The sequence below is a fragment of the Schistocerca serialis genome, chromosome 6, assembly GCF_023864345.2.
Source record: "Schistocerca serialis cubense isolate TAMUIC-IGC-003099 chromosome 6, iqSchSeri2.2, whole genome shotgun sequence".
In the NCBI taxonomy this organism is placed as follows: Eukaryota; Metazoa; Arthropoda; class Insecta; order Orthoptera; family Acrididae; genus Schistocerca; species Schistocerca serialis.
This window is the reverse complement of record NC_064643.1, coordinates 724,513,348-724,527,484: the sequence shown is the minus strand read 5'-3', so window position 1 is coordinate 724,527,484 and position 14,137 is coordinate 724,513,348. Positions and strand designations below refer to the sequence as shown.

The following is a 14,137-nucleotide window of genomic DNA, read 5'->3' as shown; positions in this document are numbered from 1 at the left end:
TTGAATTTATCCAGACTGTTGTGCGTACCAGAAAAAGTCAGTATTATGATTCAAATTGTAAATGCAGGAAATCGTGTATCTGAAAAGGACTGTGATCTATTAAGAATATCGTGTATGGAGTTCAAAATGAAATAACCCAGATTTTCTTCCAGCAACTAGCCTCAGCTTGTGTCATCATAATAAGCAAATTGTTTCGTAGATGGTTACAGATTTCATCACTAGCTGGGAAAAGCATTGTTTTTCTACCACCTTTTTTCTCATATCAGATCTGTTGTAGAGCATTTAACAAATGTTTCCTCATGATACTGCAATATATTTGTTGTATTAAAACACTCCACTGCAGAGTGAAAAATTCAGTCTGGCTATTTGTTATATTATTCACAGCCTTTAGGACAGTCAGCTACTCACAGATGAATAACAGGTGAGGAATAGGTGCACTTAAAGGTCAGATTATTCCATTAGTGTTCAACCAATTTCCCACCTTTTTCAGCTCCAGCTTTACTAAAAACAAGAACATACACCACAGAGTTATAGAGATGAAAGGTCAGATGTCTGTGTTAGTATAGTTGTTTGTTGTAAAACTCAAAAACTAGCAAAAGTTCAAAAGCTAGTTTAATTGTCTGATTTTTACATGGATTTTAAATGCTTATCATTGATTGTCTGATCCATTATGGGATATCCATTATCAGGTAAGAAATATGATCATAGTTCCTCTTCTTCATTTTTTTACTCAATGTATATAGATGTTTGTTGTAGAGCTGAAAAAGTGTGTAACCTAGTGTAAGTTCTCTCTCTCTCTCTCTCTCTCTCTCTCTCTCTCTCTCTCTCTCTCTCTCTCTCTCTGCCTCTGTGTGTGTGTGTGTGTGTGTGTGTGTGTGTGTGTGTGTGTGCGCGTGCGTGCGTGCGTGCGTGCGTGCGTGTGTGTGGTTTTGTTCACTTTGCTTTTCATCTTTATTCCCTCCTCCCATTGCTTAGATATTAAGCTGGAACTTCTCCTAAACACACCTCAAAGTGATAGACACCCTCGCTGAAGTAACTAGTGTTTATTGAAGCTAGTGTTTGTTTTGTCTTTAACTTCTGTTCATAACTCCTGCTGTCTAGATGAAAATTTTTCTGTTCTTATTCCACTGTAATTGTTACTGAGGAGCAAATACTAGCTTCATGACATCTGTGCATTTCAACTGTCATTTATAAAGATTACAAACCAAAAGATTTGACCTGTAGCTCACTTTACTTCTGTCCAAAATTTACATATTTAAAAATTGTTTACAGGTTAATATATACCGATTAGTAACACGAAGCTCAGTGGAGGAGGAAATTGTTGAACGTGCAAAGCAAAAAATGGTTTTGGACCACCTCGTAATTCAGCGGATGGATACAACTGGGCGAACCGTTTTGGATAAAAAAAGTTCCTCATCTACGACTCCATTCAATAAAGAAGAGCTTACAGCAATACTCAAGTTTGGAGCTGAGGAATTATTCAAAGATGAAGAAGATGGTGATGAAGAGCCTACTGTAAGTATCTACTGTCTCCTTGAAATACTTATAACTGTTCAATACCAGAGAAGGAAAGTTGCCAATCATCATATAGCTTAGATGCTGAGTCGCGATAGGCACAACAAAAAGATTCACAATTATGGCTGTTCACACGGCCTAAACAGGAGAACTGCAGTGGAAGTTATTGATAGTTTGTTAACACTTTCAGTTATATTACATTAAATTGATTCTAGGGAGAGAAGACTTTGGAATGTGAAAAGAAGTCACATATTAAATGACCTACCTTTAAGGAACATAGTACTAGAGTGCTAATATTAATTATATTTGAATCTAATACATCTACGAAATAGGAAAAGTCGTCCAACATCAAGTTCTTTAATTCCACTACATTACCCTCAAGGCATTTACATGCTATGGGAAGTTGTTCAGTAACTATGTACACATATACTCCTTTCTGAACTAATGTTCAATTCGTAAAGTCTATGTAGAGGCTGTTTTTGGTTCTGATATCCTTGGATTGTATTATTTTAGAGAAGAACATATTGGTCATGTTAACAGACAAGTTTGTGTGTGTGTGTGTGTGTGTGTGTGTGTGTGTAACAGAGTTCCTTCATTACATATCTGCAGGATCTTCTAGAACTAACAGCAATTCTCATAACGTATTTTTATATTTTGAAAATATTATCTAAAAGTTTGGTTTAAGTGTTTCCGACTGTTAATTTGTATTCATGTTTTTAGAGTGCTAGTTTTTAATCTTGTTTTTCTTGTACATTTCTTTTCTTTAATTGCAGTGTGATATAGATGAAATATTGAGAAGGGCAGAAACACGTGACGATGCTCCAGCTACTGTAGGAGATGAGCTTTTATCTGCTTTCAAAGTTGCAAGCTTTGCAGCATTTGAGGAAGACAAGGACATAGCTGTAACAGAACATGAACCTGATGATGAAAGCAAAGATTGGGTTAGCATTTTTCAAAGTCCATTTTTATGTTAATGTATGTACTTTGTGTTGCATGTTGTTAATATACACACTGAGTTAAGATAGAGGAAATGTGTTTCAAAATATATAATTACCATGTTCATGGTGAGAAATATACATCTGATATAACGTTGAGCTTCTCGAAAACAAAGCATTTCTGTTTAGCTTTAAAAGCATGTTTGAAGGAAGTGGGGGCTTTTGCAGGATGTGAAGGTGATGAGGAAGACAGATTTTCTTGAACTCATGGGATCTAGGAAGGAAGCAAAACTGAAATAGTGTGGAAAACTGTCTTCCTAAGTTTCGCAGCAAGGTGCTCAGTAATGAAGTTTAAGAAACTGTAGCAGCAGTAAAATAGAAGTAGTGAGGAGAGGACTAGAATACAGCAAACATATGACAACATGAATGAAAAAATATTAGTATCAGAAACAGAGAATGGAAAGTGTGGCTCAGATAGGAGGACTGACATGCCAGCAGGGGGGAGGGGGGGGGGGGGTACTAATATAACAGAGTTAAGCCTAACATGTATCAGAGATCATTCATGAAGCTGTGAAGATGATAATGAGGGCGAGATACCCCATTGCCTTCATATCATAAGAAGATATCTACTGGTACTACAACGAGTCTGTCAATGTAGTTACATTTCTAAAGAGTTCTTGTAGCCCAAGCACTTGTAGTTATATGGAACACTGCCCATCAAAATTTGATGTATAATAAATTTGCAGTTAATATCTCTGCTGATGATTTTAGCGTATTTCTCGTGGAGAAGACATGGAAATGATGTGGGAGTCCATTTCTGTACAAGGACCAGTAATATTAATAGGACCTGTGTGGCATAAGCAAGCTGGGACTTCTCACACGAAACTTTTCTCTCAGTAGCCTCTTTTTCTCGGTTTTAAGCCTCTTCTCCCCCTTCCTGTTCTTTTTTTTATTTGTTCAGGAAATCTCCAGTTCTTCTACCATTTAATTACAAGTTCCAGTCTGAAATCAGATCGTGTTGCTGTCTGCTTAATCATAGTCTATTTAGTTGGAACTGGTGGCCTCTTTTTTTCCTGTCTCAAATGAAGATGATGTGATATTTTTCATTTTCATATTGAAATCATTGAAGAAAATCATCTTCATTGGATTAGATACATAAATTATTTTGTTTATTTTTTTGTGTCTTTTTTTCCATTAAGCATATTTTGTGCATTGTCCATCTACTTGCAGAAGCAATTTCCGCAAGTTGATGGAAGCAGTTTCTTTCATATTGCAGCAAGTACTTGACAGTTGCTGAAAGTTTTTTTCAAATTTGCAGAAGTTTTGTGTGTTCAATATTGGCATGAGTCTCACTGAGGAAAATGAAAATGCCACAAAGACACGTGAACTGAAACAAGTGTACCATGGGAACTCAAATATACTTGGCCACCGTCAGCCAAGGAAGACTGGAAAAATTAACCAATTACTTTGTTTCACCAGATGGGAAAGTAGAATGGGTGTAGAGATATCGTTAAATCTTAGCTGATTTTTAATCTTAATGTAGATATAAGTGCATTACATTTGTAATAAATAATGTTTGCAAAAACTGAAGAGTAACTAAAAGGCAATATCTTGTGTTCTGACGTGCAGAATTTTTGCACCATATTTTCAATTTCATTACATGTGTAATAAAAATAAACAGATACTTTTTGCAAAAGTAAAAGAATAATTCAAAGTTGATCTGTTGCTGATATAGCTTGCAGCATATTTTTATCCTGGTTTTGAATATTTTATTGTACAATAGACAAGAGTTTTTTGATAATTCCATGTGACATCCTCATAAAGTTTTAATCTCAATGAACTCCTGTGATTTTAATTTTTTCAATGGTGGTTCTTGATAAATAAGTATAGTACACCTCTGTATCCATTTCTTCACCCAAACTTTTTTTCTTAACTGTTTGATTTTCTGATTTTTCTTCAGTAATAGTAATGCAACAACAATGGCAGCTGCCCTGGTTTTTATCACAACACTGTAAACATTCACTTGCCGATCTCAGGATGCATCTCTAGTGTCAACACTTATCATATACTTGCAGCAAGTTGCTGAAATTAACTTGTCCAAGCGACTTGTAGACATAAACTTGTGGAAGTTTTTGTTCTAATGTTAACAATTCAGCAAGAGCTTGCACAAGTTACTTTGCTAGTGGACACACACCTTAAGAGCATTATTTGGAGCCCCTGGAGAAGATGATGCGTCAGTCATCAAAATATGCTTTATAAAACAAGATTGTTAGTTCTGCTAGAAATTTAAAAAAAAAAAATTACCATCCGTTGGAATATTCTTTGTCATTATAACTGAAAAATATCCTTAACAGGACGAAATCATACCTGAAACTATCAGAAAGAAGGTGGAAGAAGAAGAACGTCAGAAAGAAATGGATGACCTGTATTTACCTCCGAGGAGCCGGAAGACACTGCAACAGATAAACCAGTCAGAAAGTGAGGGTATGTTGATACTTGCATTGGGAATATTATATTCATATTTATATATTTGTTAGACATTTACTGTGAATTGTCAATACTACAGGTGAAGGCAGTGGACGTGGGAGGAAAAGACGTAAGAAAGGAGAAGAATCTGACTCATCAGAAGGAGGTAGTGATGACGAAAGACCAAGAAAGAGAGGCAGGCCTCCTCTCTTTCCTCGGGAGAGCATCAAGGGCTTCACAGATGCAGAGGTATCCCTCTGCTTCACATTTCCAGTCTCTGTACACTATATTAATACGTGAACTAAAAGTTAAAGTAAACTTCTCGGCACTACGCCATGTGTTGGATCTCATGCACCTCTCCAGTTGTTCCTTTGAAGCTGCTGGGCCTTGTTCCCAGCCTGTGCCAAGCAAAATCGATGGCAATATGGTGAATAAGCAAGATTTTCTGGTTGTTTATCTTCAGAGGCAAATGTTATATGTGGGCTGTTAACTAACAATTCTTAACTTCTGGTTCCTTAATGTCCTTCATGTATGTGAAAGGTTTCATTTCTAACTGTGGCTAGTGGGTCTGTGACATAGATTTTTCAAAATTTTATCGGAGATAATCACTTCTAGACAAACTGTGTAAAGAAAATATTGTGTAGCTGATATACCCAAAAAAATTGTGGGCTACTGTAACTCATCTTTTGAACTTGAATTTGTCAAGGCATGTGATACTATGAATACACCCTCTCTCTCTCTCTCTCTCTCTCTCTCTCTCTCTCTCTCTCTCTCTGTCTGTCTCCTTCTCCCCATCCCCCTCCCCAAAACCTCTCCTGTGTCGTCTGATGCCAGTGACGTGATTGTGTGCTTGTACCAGTGACAATAGGCATATTTTTAGCTTACACTCATTGTGCTGTGTTCCTTAACAAAGTGATTCACCTACATTGCATTCTTACATGATTTTCAGAAGCAAGGAGTTTGTAACATCTAATTTTTGGCAGCAATTTGTTATACAGATTGCATAATTCATTATATCTCTTAATAATTTGTTATTACTTGTAGTCACTAAAGTTTCATAAAAAATTTTATACCAAAAAGTAATATTGCTACTCTTGTTGACACACCTGATAGACTAAAATTGTGGGCATACCAGGACTTATTTTTATGAACTGTGATTGAAAAGTAGAAGTTGGCGTTTGGACCCCCGTTCTGCATAGTCATGTCAACTGTATGGAACACTGCAATAGTGAGTGAAAATTTCAAAACAGTGAGGTAATTATCTTTGATCTTCTAGATAAGGCGCTTTGTCAAGAGTTACAAGAGATTTGCAGCACCCCTGAAACGCTTGGAAGCTGTGGCTTGTGATGCAGAACTTCAAGAAAAACCTCTTGCTGAACTTCGAAAGTTGGGTGAGCTGCTTAAAGAGCGTTGTGTGACAGCCCTGAAAGAACAGACAGCATCTAAAGAAAATGATGTGAACAATGAAGATAGTAATCTCTCAGGTAAGATCATGCTGTCGTTGTTGTGCACTGTTAACCATACAGCAGCTGTAATAAAATAATGTGTATCTTATGTCACTGTCATTTTACTGTAAGGCTCCCCTCCCTCCTCCCAGTTTCTCCCACTCCCCACTCTCCCCCTCCCTCTCCACCTCCTCCCTCCCTCTCTCTCTCCTCCGACCTATTTCTCCTCAACCAACTAAGTATGCAGCAGAAATAGCAAAAATAGAGATTTTACATGCAAATAAACAGTTTAATTAGTTGATTACAACATGACATTTTCTCCTTCAGGTATATATGAGTGTTTTTGTCTTTTATTTCTGGGAAATAGTCTTGCTCATAAAGATACTCTAAAAAGGTACCAGCCGGCCAAAGTGGCCGAGCGGTTCTAGGCGCTACAGTTTGGAACCGCGAGACCGCTACGGTCGCAGGTTCGAATCCTGCCTCGGGCATGGATGTGTGTGATGTCCTTAGGTTAGTTAGGTTTAAGTAGTTCTAAGTTCTAGGGGACTCATGACCACAGCAGTTAAGTCCCATAGTGCTCAGAGCCATTTGAACCATTTTTAAAAAGGTACCAAAACAATTATAAATCATTTCCCATCGCTTAATACTGTGCTACAAACAGCATTAACTAACAAGTAAAGTATTTGTTTTGTGGCAATAGAAAATGTGCAGACTTTACATAAAACAAATGCCAACATACAACTGTGAAACATTGTTCATTTCAAGTTTTGAGTGATGGGTTGCACGGGGAATGTAAGGTACTCAGAATGCTGTATCTTTAGGAAAACTCATGTGGCTCGTGTAACAGGAGATAAACTTCAGTTATCAGTCTCTTTTACTGCTATTCTAGATTTCAAGACATGGAATAAATGTATTCTCAGTTCATATCTTAGCCACAAATAATAATTTGTTTTCGTGTTCATCTGGTGAATTCATTGTGGTATTTGCACACCAATGGGGATAAATGTGTGTAATATGCTCATCAGTGTGTTAAATCGCGGGAAAATTGGCCTTTTTTTCAGCATTGATATATTCAGCTGTGCTACAAAATTGTGTTAGAACAAGCAGTAAAAGAAGCAACTGGGATGAAAATAAAATAAAAAAAGTGCAAATTGATATTATAAATAGTAGGTCAAAAGGAAACTCATCCTTTTCAGAGCCTTGCACGTTGAGCTTGTTACGTGACTGATGTGCTGTTCCACAAGTCGAGTTGTTAGTTCATAATCATATAGTTCTATATTACTTATAGAAATGTGAAACCTCTTTATCGTAAGCAATACAGTTATAATTTACTTTTTTTTCTGTGCTTGGAAATTATTTCCGCATTTGAACTTCAATTTTATTAGGTCCTATCCAGAAACGAAGAGGGAGAGGTCCTTCATTTAAACTTGGAGGTGTATCTGTTAATGCAAAAAGTGTTATGTCTTGCGAGAAAGAGCTTGAGCCATTGGATGAAGTGTTGCCTGCAGATCCTTCGGAAAGGAAGAAATGGGTGTTGGCTGCAAGGTATGTTATATCATCACGTATTGGAAGCATAGAACGTATTACAAAAAGTGGAGCTCTGAGAATGTTTATAATGTTATACAGGTAATTCCACATAACTGAACAAGGATATTATATCCAAATTTGCATAAAGAAGTCTCCTGTTTGTCATTTATTGTAAAGCTATGACTTTCAATCAATGCAAACTGTTATAACATTATGTTGCTAGTGGCAAGAAATGGGTCAGTGAGCTGTTGGATTTTTTTCTTTCTGTTTTTCCACGCAAAGACAGGCTAACATTTTCTGCATCCTTATCATTTAAAATAGGCACACATCTTCCTCAAACCAATCTAAATAGTGAGCATCTTCAGGAATTCAGCCAGTCCTGACTGGGTGCAGGCCTGACCACATAACACTAGTTGTACAAAAAGCAAGTGGCAAACTGAGAGTCATTGAGAGATTCCTACAGAAATATAATTCACTCACAAAAACGGTGGCTCACAATACTCTCGTGTGAAAAATTCTCAAATATTGCTCATCATTGTGGTACTCTTAACAAATAGAATTAAGTGCTTGAAAGTCACCCAAAATAAATTGTGACAAAAGTCAACGAATACGTCACTGCCCTAGCTGAAGACCTCATTCCATCAAACTGTTAAGGACCAGTCTGAAGTTTCTCCAGCTAATCAGTGAGTTTGGATGCCTCTGCATATATTTATGAAACAAATCCCGATGAAATTATAAGTAAAATTAAATCATTAAGCAATATGTCAAGTGACCTTGATGAAATACTTGATTTGATATTAAAAGCATGTGCTTACCACATAATAAAACCAGTGGTAAAAATTTTCAACCTCCCTCTAGAAACCGGTGTCTTTTCAGATGTCTCAAAATAATAAATGTTTCATCATTGCTAAAGAAAGATTCTTATGAGAAAATATCAAACTACCGACCTGTGTCACAGCTATCTCCTCTTACCATAACAACAACATGGTTTTAGAAAGCTTAAATGTACACAGACAGCAATTTTAGAATTCTTAGACTGTGCTTTAAAATCCCTTGATCAACATAAATTAGCTGCAGGTATTTTTCTAGACCTGTCAAAAGCCTGCAACATCCTGGACTTTTTCACATTCTGCTCGAAAAGCTACAAAGACAAGGAGTAAGAAGTGTAGCACATAGCTGGTTGTGTTTGTACCTAAAAGACCACAAGCAGAAGGTATTACATCAGTATGTATTCAACCCTAAGAATAAAACAAGAAACAGCTTCTTCCTTTCTGGCAAGTTACCAATCAAATAAGGCATACCGCAGGGCTTAAATCTTAGGTCTAATACTCTTCTTGATTTATGTGGACAATGTTGAACACATGAGTCTCCAAAAAACTATCCTATTATATGCTGATGACGCCAGCATATTGCTTTTTGGATCCTGCCCAGAAACCTTACAGTTGACAGCACAGAAAAGTTCTGTGAAAAGACTTTCTGAGTGTTTCACCAAAATACACACTTGTAAATACTGAAAAAAAAAACTGTGTGGATCAGCTTTCATTTATTTCCTTGCTCTGATCAAGTGTCTATTCAAGCAGATTAATAAATGATCCCTCAGAAAATGTGAGTGTCTCAAAATTTTTGGGTCTGTGGGTTCAGCAAGATTTAAAGTGGGACACACATATAAATAACTTATCTAGGAAACATTCGTCTGTGTGCTATGATCTAAAAATACTGAGTTCAACTACAAGCAAAACAACAGCGCTGCAGACATACTATGCACAGTTCTACTCACTGCTTTGATATAAGATCATTTTTTGGAGACACTCAGCTCACTGCCAAAGGCTTTTAGAATGCAAAAAAGAGCTCTAAGAGTGTTCTGAATGTTCCACTTTCATTCATGTGTGAAACTATCTTGTTCACTAGAGACTCTCTCTTGAAAATGGGCAAACTACTACAGAAGGAAAATGTACACAACTATTGTACCAGAGAGAAATCAAATATACACTAAAAATACCACGGAACAGCAGCCTGTCATAGGTGCATAATTATCATTGGTGTAATACTACACATTAAGAGACCAGAGGAAATAAATTTGCTACTTTTCCAGTATTTAAAATTAAGCTGAAGGCATTTCTAATAAAGTGCAGTTCCTGTTCTGTAAAAGAATTTCTGAATGTGTAACAAAAAAGTTATTTAAGAATTAAATCATAAGTACCTAACCTTAATTTGCCTACTGTTTACTAATACTATGTATTATTGCAGCTTTTCTTTGACCTCTCCAGTATCAACTGTACGATTTGTGGTGTATGATAAAACTGGACCAGTGATAGCTAAGATAGAGAAATCCAAAGTAGAGTGCCACATTTTGTCATTGGTTCATTCAGTAAATGCAAGAATGTTACACGGATGTTCATCAAACATTAGCGATAGATGTGAAAACAGAATAGCTGTGCATCACAAGTTTACTATCAACACACACACACACACACACACACACACACACACACACACATACGTGATAATACATATTGTCAAAATTCTTAGAATGATCATTTCAAGAAGTATCACCCCACATATTACATGTGTGCGGATAGCTATGACGGTTGACCCGTCCTGAAGTGATTATTCTAACAAGGGAACCTCCCCATCGCACCCCCCTCAGATTTAGTTATAAGTTGGCAGAGTGGATAGGCCTTGAAAAACTGAACACAGATCAATCAAGAAAACAGGTTGTGTGGAACTATGAAAAAAATAAGCAAAATATGCAAACTGAGTAGTCCATGTGTAACATATGCAACTTCAAGGGTGATGAGCATGCCGGAGCGCCGTGGTGCTGTGGTTAGCGTGTGCAGCTGCGGAATGAGAGGTCTTTGGTTCGAGTCTTTCCTCGAGTGAAAATTTTAATTTTTTGTTTTGAGACAATTATTATCTGTCCGTCCGATGCGATCACTTTTTTGGGAGTGATGATCACATTCACAAGAAAACCTAAATCGGGCAAGGTAGAAGAATCTTTTTACCCACTCGCCAAGTGTACAAGTTAGGTGGGTCGACAACATATTACTGTCATGTGACGCACATGCCGTCACCAGTATCGTATAGAAAATATCAGACGTGTTTTCCTGTGGAGGAATCGGTTGACCTATGACCTTGCGATCAAATGTTTTGGTTCCCATTGGAGAGGCACGTCCTTTCGTCTACTAATCGCACGGATTTGCGGTGCGGTCGTAAAACAGACACTAAACTTATTACAGTGAACAGAGACATCAATGAACGAACGGACAGATCATAACTTTGCGAAAATAAAGAAAGTAATTTTTCACTCGACGGAGGACTTGAACCAAGGACCTCTCATTCTGCAGCTGCTCACGCTAACCACGGGACCATGGAGCTCCTGAACTCCTGTTGTCCTTGTTGTTGCCTATGTTGCGCAAGGACTACTCAGTTTGTATATTTTGCTTATTTTTTTCATAGTTCCACACAACTTCTTCCTGTTTTCTCGATTGATCTGTGTTCAGTTTTTCAAGGCCTATCCACTGTTCCAACTTATAACTAAATCTGAGTTGGGTGCGATGGGGAGGTTCCATTCTAAGGACTATGATAGTATATATTACCATGTATTTCTGTTTAGTAAAAATCAGAATGGTACTGGTTTCAACCGATATTGACAATCTTTAGATCATGATTTGTAGATGGTTAGTGTTACATGAAACTGATTGTTTTGTGTTGTGTCAGAAAATAAATGTTTTGAATACCATGTGTTGCACCAGTTTTTGGCTGCAGTGATTCAGAGAGTATGAATCTTGTCTTTCTTCACAGACCCGAAAGACTTGCTAGGAGAAGTGTTTTATAAATGTGCTTATTTGTTGGTTAGAGTGCTGCTAGTCCAGTGCACACTGCAACCTAATTTGCCTACTTCACCTGTCACCAACAAACAAAACTTTCTGTCAACAGAGTGAAACCAGCTAATTATGACGTACCTTGGGACATAGAGGATGATTCAAAATTGTTGCAAGGTGTCTATCAGTATGGTATGGGATCATGGGAAGCAATAAAAATGGATCCTTCATTGGGCATTGGGGATAAAATCCTTGCAAATGAAGACAAGAAGCCTCAAGCCAAACATTTACAGCAAAGAGCTGATTACTTGCTTCGCATCTTGCAGAAGCAGCTGGATAATTCATGCGTTGTAAGTAACAAACATCATAATGCCATATCTCTGGATTGTGTGGAAAAGGTTCACAGGCTGTGAATTCTAATAGCTCTGTGTAGTTTGCTACCTAATATTTTCTTGCTAATTTCATATTTAATATTTCTATTAATTTGAGTTACAAGATGTTAATTCACTGGCTATAGCTTTGTAGCATTTATAGCAATGTTCAGTCAGCACAGCAATGGATTTTGGCTTTCAAGCCTTTAACCATTAGACTGTCAATGCTGTAATCATTTCACCAAAACTACTAGAATGTAAGTGGCAGTTGTGATAATATAAAGTGTAGAAAAAGCAGAGAGACAACATGGCTGGCCAGTGCATATCTTCAGAAGGAGACAGTTACAGTGCTGCCAATGGGCACATTTAAAAGTGGAAACTTTAAGCCAAACTTTTGTAACTATTAGTTCCTTCCTCAGGAAGGAAAATTGGTAGATTGGGAAAGGTTAGAAAGGAATGGCGAATCACTCAGGCCCTGGTTGGAAAGGACCCACCTGTTGTAAAGACTAGACAATAAATCAATAAATTCTATAATACTTGGGTAGCTTAGAAAGTAATGCACCACTTTTTTTTCTTCAACAATTCTTTAATGAACATGATGAGAATCACACACACGAAAGAATGGTGTTTTATTTACACGCCCTATTTTTCCATGTAATCTCCATCCCATTCTGCGGCCTTCTTCCAGGGCAAAACAAGGGCGTCTATGCCCTGTCAGTACCAATCCTTGTACTGGTGGTGGAGCCAGTGCTTCACTGTGTGAATCGCCTCCTCATTGTCCTCAAAATGTCTTCCATGAATAGCATCCTTCAATGGCCCAGTTAAGAGGAAGACCGAGGGGGCTAGGTCAGGGCTGTAGGGTGGATGAGATAGCACCGTTCAACCCTGTTTTGCGATGTGTTCAGCAATCCTCAGACTTGTGTGGGGCTGAGTGTTATCTTGTTGCAGCAAAACATCTCCTGGGCTGCTCTGGCGCTGAAGTCACCAGAAGCGTGCATTAAGTTTTGTTAATGTGTTGACATATGCTTCTGAATTAATGGTACCACCTCTTGGCATCACATCAATGAGAATCATTGATCACGAACTTACCAGTGGAAGCAGTTCCTTCGAATTTTTTCTTCTGTGGGGTGTGGAAATGGCGCCATTCCATCAACTGTCATTTTGTTTTGGGCTCAAAATTGTGAACGCAGTTTCATCACCTGTCATGATCCGGACAAGAAGACCTCCCCCTCAGCTTCAAAACTTCATAACAAATCAAGACAAATGTTTTTTCTGTGCGATTTGTGATCCACTGTTAGACACTGCAGGATCCATCTTTCACACAAGTTTGAATATCCAAGAGTGTGGATAGTTATATCACACTTCCTTTGCTGATTGACAGATGCAGCACCAACTGCCAAGTCGTAATGCATCTGTCCTCATGAATGACAACATCAGCTTGCTGACAACTGTGAATGGTCTCCCCGACCACTTCCAATCGTGAAGCTCCGCCGAACTGCCTTCTGATGACCTCAACCTCTGTGCCCAGCAATATACTTCGGTCGACAGCAGATGCTCCATAGACTTTGCACAGGTGTCTGTGAATATTCCCCACAGTTTCTTTCTCTGCAGTGAGAAATTCAGTGACAGCACGTTGCTTGTAACACACATCACCTACAAACACCATTTTGAAACTGTCCTGCAGCTACGTTATCTGTTGGAAGTGACGCAAACTTGGCTCACTCACTCAGGAGACTTCAAATAATACATACATAACGTTTCACTTTCGTATCAGTGTTTTCGGCTGAAAAAGTGGTGCATTACTTTCTGGGAAACCCGTGTAGTAACAATAAAAGAAAGGAGTGGGGGAATAGAATGTTAATGGGGTTTAAGTTCGGGGGAGTCACAGGTTGTGGGGATATGATAGAGAGCAAGTTCCATTGCCTGAGTTCTGGGAAACTTACATTGGGTATGAGGATCTAAATAGTCAGTGAGGTCGTTTTACTGAGCATGCCCAGCTACTGGGTACTGGCTGCCCCAAAACAGACAGTTTTTCCATGTCCACTCATGCCTTCAAC

At 38.0% G+C, this 14,137-nt stretch overlaps 1 protein-coding gene across 1 annotated transcript in view; it reads left to right on the top strand.

The window, feature by feature from the left end:
- Positions 1–14,137, top strand: part of LOC126485047 (chromodomain-helicase-DNA-binding protein 1) — a 78,100-nt gene that overhangs the window by 44,443 nt on the left and 19,520 nt on the right. The window contains exons 17-23 of the mRNA XM_050108649.1: positions 1,273–1,515; positions 2,289–2,456; positions 4,805–4,934; positions 5,017–5,165; positions 6,193–6,400; positions 7,747–7,906; positions 11,825–12,059. Coding sequence (XP_049964606.1) covers positions 1,273–1,515; positions 2,289–2,456; positions 4,805–4,934; positions 5,017–5,165; positions 6,193–6,400; positions 7,747–7,906; positions 11,825–12,059 — 1,293 coding nt within the window. The remainder of the gene's footprint in view (positions 1–1,272; positions 1,516–2,288; positions 2,457–4,804; positions 4,935–5,016; positions 5,166–6,192; positions 6,401–7,746; positions 7,907–11,824; positions 12,060–14,137) is intronic.